Below are 10,719 nucleotides of genomic sequence, written 5' to 3'. Positions count from 1 at the left end.
CTGGGGTACAGGCCAGAGATGCGGAGGGTGAGAGGATTCACCAGAGACAGAGTGGGGAGCAGAACAGGCAGATGTACGAAGTACACTGCTGAGGGTGCAGTGGGCGGGTCAGGAGAGGTCTGCCACGCCATGTGGACTCCTCCGGGGCAGGCGGGGATAGAACTCATGCGGAAGTGGCTTTAGCTTCTTAGTGCAGTGCTTTAACCCGCTGCGCCACCAGGGAGGGCCTGCTTGTGGGATTTTTTAAAGCAACTTATTTATACACATAAAAGCTGGGGTGTAGGCCAGAGGTGTGGAGGGTAAGAGGATTCACCAGAGACAGAGTGGGGAGCAGAACAGGTGGATCTACTGAGATACACTGCTGAGGGGAGCAGCGGGGAAGGGTAGGAGAGGTCTGCTGCGCCATGTGGGTCAGCTCCTTGGCCAGGGGAGCAAACTCAGGCCTCAGTGGCTGGCGATAGCTTTATAGCACTGAGACTTAACCCCTTGTGTCACCAGGGTGGTCCCACGCGTGTCTTTATTAACGAGAGACAGCAGCGGGTCTAATAGCCATTGTAACACCAAAGTGTTGAGCAAAATCAGCATTTGACATTCCCGCGTTGTCTGTCGGGCTGAGAAAGCACCCACCATCTGCATGGGGCTCCAGGCTTATGTCCTGCTATGGCCCCCTGGGCTCTGTGCTGAAATTCCACAGAGAAGGAACAGCCAATTTCAGATGGAGATGAATATAAATAAATAAGTTAATGTTTATCTTCACCAAGGTCCACAGATCCTCTACATTCTACAAACTCCAAACCCAGGCTATGAACCGCTGCTGAAGACGAAAAACTAAGCAGAGGATTAAGTTAGAGGAAACAAGAGTAGACATCTAATGTCTTAGTCTGCTGAGCCCATGAGGGACTCTGAGGACGGGCAGGCAGTCCAGCACCGCCTCCACGTCCAGAAAGGAGCCGAACGTGGTTAGGAGAAACAGTGTGGAAGTAAGGGAGAGTTCAGAACTATGCTGAAAATGGGCCCTCCAGTAACTAAGTACCCGGAAAGCAAAAACAAAACAAAACAAAGCTTAAAATACAAAATTAAGGCCCTCCCTGGTGGCGCAGAGAAGCTAAAGCCACTTCCACATGAGTTCGATCCCCGCTTGCCCCGGAGGAGACCACATGGCACAGCAGACCTCTCCTGGCCCGCCCGCTGCTCCCCTCAGCAGTGTACTTCGTTGATCTGCCTGTTCTGCTCCCCACTCTGTCTCTGGTGAATCCTCTCACCCTCCGCATCTCTGGCCTGTACCCCAGTTCTGTATGAATAAATAAATCTTTAAAAAAAATACAAAATTAAGTGGGCAAAGAATGGGGGACAGAACCTTCCCCACACGGATGGGCAAAATGATTTTATGGGGTGGCGCCAGCCCTCACCTCGGCACTTGGAATTCCCATCGGTGGCCTCAAACCCCGGAGCACAGCTACAGCCGGTGACCGGCGGCCCGGTCCACTGGCCGTCCTCCCGGCAGAAGAGGCTGAGGCTGGGGCCGGGGGCCGGGACGGCATCTGCCACGCAGCTCCCTGTCACGGACACCACAAGCTCTCGAGGCACGGTCTCCGGGAAGTGGGTGAGGTTCATAATCTGCTGGGCACACTTCTTGTAGAAGAGGTGTAGGGATAACAGGGCCATGCAGGCGCCCTGGTCCTGGAAGGCCAGGTAGAAGCCGGCCTTGGTGAGTGGGCCCAGACGCAGCGTCTTGACATTCACCTTCCCTGTTGCTTCGGCCCCCGGACGCTTCCGGGTCAGGTGCTCAGCTGCTACTGTGTCCACCTGCCAAGTCAGGGAGGAGACTCACTGGTACTGTGGCCTGTCCAGGGACTATGTGGACGGTCTTCTTCCTGGCTCTTCCCTCTCTCCCTGACCTGCCCGGTTTGTGCTCCAGAACTTTCTCTACATGCACTTTGCTGTAGGCACCAACGTCGTCCTTTAATCCTTGCAGAGATCCTACAATACGTGCAGCCTGTTCTGCAGCCCCCTTCCGTGCATTCGCTCGTTCTACAAATGTACTCAGCACCGAATCTAAGCTACGCCTTGGACTCAGTGCCAAGGAAAAACAAATGAAGGAAACGAGGTCAATTATGAAGTATAATGCGTGCTACTACAGGTGGGACCCCAGGGCTGGGAGCATCAGTGTCCCAGGAAAGACCTTGGAGCTGGAACTTAGAAGACAAGTAGGAGCTGGTAGAAGAGGCAGAGGAAAGGCATGCTGGGGCGAGGCATCGGCCAGGGCCCAGGCCAACACACGGGGCTGTGCAGGGCGAGGTGTACGTAGTTGGAGAACTAGGGGAGAACAGGGTGACGTGAGCACAGTGGGTTGGAGCGGGAGGATGACCTTCCCTGGGGGCCAAGCAGGCAGCCCAGGGGCCCCAGGGTACCTTGACGTAGGGGTTCTCCATCCAGGCAGGCGTGAGGGCCGTTGCCGTGTCAGCATCACTCTCGAAGTAGAAGACAGTGAAGGTCTCCTTGCACGAGCGCCCGGCACGAGGTAGGGACAGGCACTCGAGCATGGTGAAGCGCAGGGTCGCGTACACATGGATGGCACCTCTCCGGGGGACCCAGCTGGTGCGCAGCCAGTGGGCCTGGCCGGGGGGCCGCTCCACGTCGCACACCTCGTAGGTCCGCACGCTGTGCTGCTCCTCATCCAGGCCACTCAGCTCCTCCCACTGTGGGGAGAAGAGGACCAGCTTGGAGGCTGCGGAGCAGGGAGGTCAGCGGAGGCTGGGGTCACTAAGCAAGGAGGGCTTGGCGTGGGGTCACCCGCTTTTGCCGCTGCGAGGTGGGGGCGAGGTGGCATAGGTCGCAGGTCAGCACAGGTGTCCTCCTCCTTCTGCTTCCCTCCGAAGGTCTTACCTGCCCCTCCACCTGGGGGAAAGTCACCCACTTCAGATCGGCAGTCTCCAATTTTGTGTTCAGTAGGGTCTCTGAGACAGAAACGGACAGTCAGATGCCTGGAAACTGAGACAGGTGAGTCCTCTGAGCTCCAAACAGGAGTTGGGCAGAGGTTGAGAGGAGGAAGGGAGCAAGCCTTGCCCTCTGCCCCCACCCCACTCCTAACTGCCTGCGGGCTCAGGGCTGCCCCTCAGAACCCCCAGATCTGGACTCTGGGAATGGCTGGGCACTGGGGTGGGAGGTGAAAATGCTGGAAGAAAAGGATACATAACTCAGAAAGCATGAAACCAGGACCTGACCTGTCTGTGGTGGGCAAAGGGCTTGCCTTTCAGAGCTCAGAGCATGCCTCAGCCTCCAAGTTCCCTTCCCCAATTCCAAAGTCCTTCCCTCCCTTCCGTCCCCCATCCTCTCTTCCTCTTCCCAACACTCTTTTGGGACCAAACACTCCAACCCCTAAGATTCCAGAAGGTGGGCGCAGGGCTCCTGAGGCCTCGGCCCAGCCCTGACCCCCAACCCCTCCCCAGCAGCTCACTGCTCACTGCCCGGGAAGGAAGTGCTGGCGCTGGGACCCTGGGGTTCCCGCCCTGGCCCCTGCCCCACAGAGGACTCACATCTGGATTTCATTACAGGAAGGAGAAAGGGAGATTTTAGGGGTGTGTGTGCGTGGGGAGCGGTGAACACACCTGGCTCTGGCCTCAGGGGAGGGGTGTCAGGCGGAGGGGCGGGGCTCTGGCAGAAGTGGGGGATTAAGAGAAACTGCACAGCCCCTGGCAGTGGAGGGTGGAGTGAGGCTAGGGGAATCCCCTGAGAGGCCAGGGCAAGGTGGGGGGCAGGAGGCAGGGCCCTGGGAAGAGAGGAGGGCCCCCAGGGGAACCCACACTAGCACCTGAGACCAGGTCCCCCCCTCCATCCTGGGGGGACTGCAGGAGAGAAGGGCAGGAAGGTGGGTGGGGCAGCCTCTTCTGAAGGACCAACTCATGTCCAGGTCAGGTTTGGGGTCTGGCGGGACCCCCATTAGCTCGAGGTGAGGCAGGGGGCCTCCTTGGGTGGCAGCAGACAGTGCAGCACACTGGGGACAGGATACGGGTTCTGGGAAGAGGGTGGATGGAGGCTGCTGTCTCCACCCTCCATTGTTCCAGGCTGGATAGTGTTTTCCTGTCTCCAATTTACACACTGTCTGTTTCAGGGCAGTCCTCCCAAAGCCTCACTTTCTCTCGTCCTATCTGGGTCTTGCCTGCCTCTGGCTCTCTCTCACCTGTTAATTTTCTCCTCTCATCTCTCCATCCACTTCCATTTCTCTTTCTGGCCATCACTGCCTCGCCCCTGTTTTTTTCTATGTCCCACTTTCACTTTGCTTGGGACACCTGGATAAAACTATTAATAGTTACTTCTCCTAAGTCTCAGTCTGTTCATCTGCAAAATGGGAAAACAATACCTCCCACCCACTGAATTGTTGGAACCATGAAAATGTAAATCCCTTAGCACCTGCCTCAGAGAACTGGGTAATTAGAATCAGAAGCTCAGCCAGCTTTTCCTCTCTGCATCTTTCCTTCCCTCTCATCACACTGGATCTTGGTGGTTTTCTTTGCTTCTGTCTGCCTTCTGCTCCCATAGCCTTTCCCCCATCTTTTTCTGAGTCCGTCAAGTCTCTGCCACCCCATCCAGCCTTTGATCCCCAGCCCAGGGCAGTGCTGCCCCAGCCTGAGGGACAGGGGTTTCTAAATGCCTTTGATTTCTTCTCCTCCGCAGCCCCCCCATGGCCCATTCCCCAAAGACCCCTTTGATTCTAGGCAGTGAAGGGGGAGAAGGAGGCAGCTCATTGAAAGGAGATTACAGCCCTGGAAGGAGGGTCATAGGCTCTTGGTTCTCTGGGTAGGGGCTAAAGGGAGGGGACAGGTTAATGGATGAAGACATATTTAGGGAGAAGAAAGAAAGATTAGAAATTTATAGACTAATTAGCTGAGCTCTAGACTTGGGAGCCATGTAGGTCAGATTCTGCAGGCCTGCAGGGTGGGAGGAAAGCTAGCTACCACTCTTGCAAGGCTGGGGTCTAGATGGCATTTAAAGGGCTGGGTGCAGCCTGGGGAAAAACGGGGGGGGGGGGGGGGGAGAGAGAGAGAGAGAGAGAGAGAGAGAGAGAGAGAGAGAAAACATCAGAACAGGGGGGGGGGGAGTGCCCTCTGCTGCAGAGGCTTTACTGGAGATTTGGGGGCTGGAATGTGAGAGCAAGAAATGCCCATCTAGACAGTGTCATCAAGCCTCAAGGTATAAAGGCTCAGGAATGAGAGGCAGGGGTGGTTCTACGGCCTAGCACAAAGTTCTGCGTTGTCTGCTTTTGCTTCTCAGGAAATCTTTCCTCGAGTTTGGGGGGAGGTGTGACAGAAACTTTGGTAAGAGTTTTGACTGTTGGAACAGAAGACGAAAGGCTGCCAAGGGCGTTTGGAGTCAGCAGTAAAAACTTGGGGAGCCAGGGAAGAGAAGGTCCCGAGACTGAGCTCGACTCTAGCCCTTTTGCCCAAACAAAAGAAAACTCCACTCCCCGCTGGGCCGCCTCCTCCCCGCCCCCTCCCGTCCTAGCACTATTGGTCCTAAGTGTTTGGGTTGGGGTGCCGGCGCAGGGGTAGAGAGAGGATCGGACCCTCCACTCTGAGGCCCAACTTCGGGGGCCCCAGGATGACGGGGTGCCCCCAAGTAACTCACCTTCTAAAGCAGCCGCAAGCGAAGCCCAGCAGAGCAGAACTCGGACCTCCATGGCGCCGCCTCACTCCGGTTGGATCCGATCCGAGTTTGGGGGGCGCTAGCCCCCCCAGGTCTGAACACCCCCTGAGCGGGCAGACGCCGACTCCGCGCGCAGGACTCTTGGCCCGGGCCCTCAGCGCGGGCCCAGGAGCGCGCGCCAGGCACCCGATCGCGGCGCCCAGGTGTGGCCCCGCTTCCCCGCCGCGCGCGCGGGCAGGGGGCGTCCTTCTGTGCCGCGCCGAGCAAGACGTGGCTGGAACTGCGGGTCTCCCTGGGGCTTGGGGTCTTGTCCTGGCAGGCTGGGGTCCGCCGGCCGCTTGCGGTCTTCCCCGCTCCCTGGAGGGATGCTGCTCGCGCCACGGGGACCAGTGCGGTGCGCTCGGCGAAGGCGCGGAGGGTGGGAGCCGGAGCGGGGACCCGAGCGGGAGGGAGGGAGAAGCGGCGCGGGGCCGGGCTGGCAGGGGCTGGGCCGGGCTGGGACTGGGTCTGGCGGCGTCTGACCAGGGAGGGAGGGGCGCGCGGGAGGCGGGGGGAACCCCCACCCCCCGCCCCAACTCGGCTTGGAGGCTGGGGTGAGCTGATTGGAGCGCGCGCTGCTGAATAATTCATAAGGGAAGCGGAGCTGGGAGCAGAGCTGAGCAGGTCGGGAAGTTGGGAGAAAGTTTGGAAGAGGGGGAGGGGCGGCGGGCGCGGAGCCTGGGGACCGCCCAGACGTGCACTGGGGCGGTCAGCCCTGGCTGGGACTGTTGGTGTCCCGGCCCGGGCCTGGGGGATGCGTCCAAAGTCGGCACACGCCAGGCAGCAGAGAAACACACCTAGTTACACTGAGGGCCACGGCCGTGCGCAAAAATGGCATTGTAGTCTCGAAGCCCGTCGGACCTCGAGACTTCGGTTGAAGACTTTGGTTTGTACTCGATGCGCTCAATATCCCCGAGTTGGTGCTGGGACAGTGTTTGGGGAAAGCTTTAAGGATGGGGGATGGCCCAGAGACAGCGATCCCATTTAGATAATCCTGCAACAGTCACATAAACATTCAACAAGCATTGAGTATTGGGGATCTGCTGTGTGCGCACCCTAGAGCCAGAAAATGTGGGGAGGAAGCTGGGCGATCGATTGAGGTGGGAAGGACGGTTCAAAAATACTGGAAGCCTGGGTAAATAATAGGCAGGTGAGTCCGAAAGACACGAGGCTCAAGTCCCTGCCTTCACTCCCGGTCGAGTTCGGGAGACTCCTAGCCGCCAGAAGACCTGGCCCCTAGGGCTGGGGCCTGGGTTGCTGCGGTCTTTCCTGAAGCTGTTTCCTGTCTGGCTCCTGGGGGCCCTTGGGATGGCTGGGAGGGCCTTTCCTCTCTTAGCCTGCGCCCCTCTCCTACTGCCTCCTCCCCACAACCCCCCACCCCATTCAATCAGAGGGGAGAGACCAGGAAAGCAATGCCCCTCCCACCAGTCCTCTTCTAGGGTGGGTCACCTGTAGTGTGGGTCACGGGATGGTTGGACTCTGCCAGGGGACAAACTGGAAGGAAAGGGCTTAGACTCAGAAGGTATTTAAGGGGGACAGTGTGGAGAAGCCAGGAGGCTTCTCAAAACTTGGGGGCCTGCCAAGAACCTCTAACACCCGAGAGGACAGCCAGGCCTGCAATGACCTCTCGTCACAGTGCACTTATCTTCCTGCCACAAGTGGTGCTCCCTACACCCCTGCCCTTCCTCGTTGCCCTGCCTGGGTCCTGCTCCGGGTGGAGGGGGGGGTCACTGAGGGCAGGAAACAGCCGGCTTTGCTGGAGCCAGGCAGACCAGGCCATGGCTGGGAATCCCCTCCTCCTTCCCTGATCCGAGCCTAATCTCCCTTCTCTTATTTAAGTTTCTCCTTCTATGCTACCAATCTCCCCACCTCCACTCCCCACACACCTTTCCAGCTCTCAAGCTGGGCTCAGATTCTCTAGGGTCTCTATCTCCTTCTGGGTTCTCCCCTCAGATGGTTGGCATTTTGTCATTTGGAGGAGTTGTGTCATATGGAGGACCGATGATTCATCATTATGGGGTGGGAGATTCATGGCCTGAGTGATGAGAGACCCTCAGGCACAGAGAAAGGAGACAGAGTGGAGTGAGGCCCAGACAGAGGAGAGACAGGAGTGGTCTGCTGCACCATGTTGTTCACCTGCCTGGCCTGGGATCAAACTCATGCTGCAGTGGCTGTGGATAGCTTCAGGTCACTGAAGATTCAAACCCTATACATCTGTCGCCTGAGGACCAGAACCCTCTCAGCAATAGGGAGGAGAGCAACTGATGGAAGAAAATACCCAATATTCCCATATTATGGGTCCTTAGTCATTGTTCCCAGTCTGTAATCCAGTTCTTAGTACTTAGTGTATCCCAATACTTTTTTAAAGATTTATTTATTCATGCATGCAAGAACTAGAGTGCAGGCCAGAGGTGCAAGGGATGAGAGGATTCACCAGAGACAGAGTGGGGGAACAGAACAGGCAGACTGATGAAGTACACGGCTGAGGGGAGCAGTGGGAGAGACAAAAGAGGTCTGTTGCATCATGTGGGTCACTTCGCTGGCCAGGGATCAAACTCATGCTGCAGTGGTTGTGAATAGCTTCAGAGTGCTATGCTTTAACCTGTTGTGCCACCAGGGAGGGCCCAAAGGTTTCATTTTTATTAATTGTATTGGTAGGGACCTCCCTGGTGGAACAACCCGTTAAAGCAAGGCACTGTAAAGTTAACAGTAGCCACCGCAGTGTGAATTTGTCCCTGGCTAGGGAGTGGCCCACATGGTGCAGCAGACCTTTCCTGTCTCGTAAGCTGCTCCCCTCAGCAGTGTATTTTAGTCAATCAGACTGTTCTGCGCCGCACTCTGTCTCTGGTGAATCCTCTTACCCCCTCCCCCCACATACATACCTCTGGTCTGTACCCCAGTTCTTATATGCATAAATAAATCTATGAAAATAAAATAAAATAAAAATTTAAAACAAATTTAAAAAGAAACCTTTACTAAGCATCTATTATGTGCTGATGATCGCTATTCTAGTTTGCACAGTTTGGAAAACATGACTCAAGGCCTCAAAGATTTTAAGATCTGGAAGAAATAATATTGTTTTCCTTTTCCATAGAGAGGGTATCTGTGATTTTCACTCCAGTATCAGGAGTCACTTTTGGACTATCCAATAGGTGTGAAGTCATTTCCTATACCCTCTGAGCCCGATGGACCACTTCCCAGGCATGTTAATTCAGTATCTGAATCACATTTCACAGGTGAGCATCTCTGTCATTACCCGATTGATGCTTGTTCCACAGACCAAAACAAAGCTCTGGTCCTCTTTTCTTCATTAGTGGAAAATTCACTCCCCTGCCCCTTAGTAAGCTGTCACCTCCATCCCTGAATAATTGATAGGGTTTTCTTTTTGCTATCCATATCACTACAGTGGTTTTGAGCAATCTTAGAATGTTTCCTATATGTAGTAAATCATCTCTTCCTCCATTTTATGTTATATTTTACCTGACAGCTCATGAAATTAGGCTTCAGATACCTCACCTACCTGGCCCCTTCCACCACCCTGATTAATGAGTGTCATTCATTTAAACAGTTTAGCAGGCAGACAGTGGAGAACATCTGAAATGACATGAAATCTTCCATTTCTTACATGAAAGGAATTTGGTAGAAGTTTTGACATTACCAATAATGAATTGTAAAGCTTAAAGAGATGCTTATAAATTCTCAGTAGTGAAAGCAAAAGTTCAATCAGTGATACTAGAGAAAGACAGATACAGAAAGAATAGGAAATAATACAAAATCACATGAAGAGGTGGTCAAAATACACACATTTAAGAAAAAGGTAAGAAATAAAATTACAGAGGCATGTTGGACAGCCGCTTATTCCAAATGTTTTTCTAGACTTTGTAATACAGTATTTGTCACTTTAACATTTGCAACTGATTGTGATTTCACAATCTGAATAAACATTGACTTTTATTCCAAATGTTATGGTTCTAGTTTTGTTTTGGTTTTCTTCAGATCCTTTCAAATTGTTTAAGTTTCAGGACTCACAAAGCCTGAATTCAAACCTTGTCTGACCACCACAAATCTTCCTTAACTCATCAAATACACAGTTGTGACAGACATGTGCATATCAGGCTCTGTTAATTTATTAGTGATTGTATATTTACTTGTACGTAGCTCATGAAATGAGGTTTAACTTATGTTGTACTCACCGTTGCTAGTCCAGTGCAGACCTGGCTCAGGCTCAGTCATGCTTGATAAAATTTATTGACTAGTTATTCCTTTGACTTCCCTTTCCCCAAATACAGTCCCCCCAAATGACAATGAAGTTAATTATTTATTAAACTACCGGCCAAGTCCCTTCTGGTGGTGAAAGGGTTACAGTCTCAGCCCTACCAAGCTATTACCTGCTATTGTGCCTGAGTTCTACCCACTGCTATGGAGCTAACCCTCTTTCTCACCCACTGCTCCCCTCAACAGTGGGAATCTGCCTGTGCTGCTCCTCACTCTGACCCTCTGCACCTCTGGCCTACACTGCAGCTCTTATATGCATAAATAAATTAAAAATAAACTTTTAAATTATGAGTCAGGACACAAAGTCATCTCTGCCTTCCAGAACAGGATAGTTCAATGGCAGAAACAGCTACAAAAGTCAACAGAAGCAGGTCATTAAGTGTCAGGCATAAGTACCCAGAGGCATCTATAGGACCCCACTGGACTAGGGGGTGCACACAAAGTCAAGGCTGCGGGTTCAGGGAGACATTTCCAAAGACAGTGCTCTGTGGAGTCCTGAGGAGACTGGAAGAAATGGCTGCCTTAAAGGCAGAAATACAAAAGCATGGACAAAGTGAGATTGTCCCCAGGCTGCCAGAGTTCATGACACCAGTGTAGAGTGCAAGGACAGTGACAGTGGACCCACTGGAGAGGTGCACAAAGGCCAGCCGAGGTCAACACAGGACCACACAGGACCAGGGGCTAGTCCTCAACACCTAGGGAGCCACAGAAGGGCTTAGGGAAAATGACATCTTTGAGGCTCCCTGGTGCACGGGGGTGGGG

The 10,719-nt window shown here is 53.9% G+C and overlaps 1 protein-coding gene across 2 annotated transcripts in view; it reads right to left on the bottom strand.

Moving 5' to 3' along the window:
• The window catches only part of EPHB4 (EPH receptor B4), a 17,899-nt gene extending 11,750 nt beyond the window's left edge, over positions 1-6,149 (bottom strand). Inside the window, exons 1-4 of one of the 2 annotated variants that reach the window (XM_004691878.2) lie at positions 5,626-6,149; positions 2,887-2,957; positions 2,412-2,699; positions 1,410-1,806 (exon numbers count right to left, since the gene is read on the bottom strand). In XM_004691878.2, coding sequence (XP_004691935.1) covers positions 1,410-1,806; positions 2,412-2,699; positions 2,887-2,957; positions 5,626-5,677 — 808 coding nt within the window. In that variant the 5' untranslated portion in view covers positions 5,678-6,149. The remainder of the gene's footprint in view (positions 1-1,409; positions 1,807-2,411; positions 2,700-2,886; positions 2,958-5,625) is intronic. The other variant, XM_012732039.1, reaches the window with a different exon arrangement.
• Positions 6,150-10,719: the final 4,570 nt, after the last annotated feature.

This window comes from Condylura cristata, unplaced genomic scaffold, assembly GCF_000260355.1.
Source record: "Condylura cristata isolate star-nosed mole 26May11 unplaced genomic scaffold, ConCri1.0 scaffold00032, whole genome shotgun sequence".
Taxonomy (NCBI): Eukaryota; Metazoa; Chordata; class Mammalia; order Eulipotyphla; family Talpidae; genus Condylura; species Condylura cristata.
The sequence above is the reverse complement of the archived record's forward strand: the minus strand, read 5'-3'. Positions and strand labels throughout refer to the sequence as shown.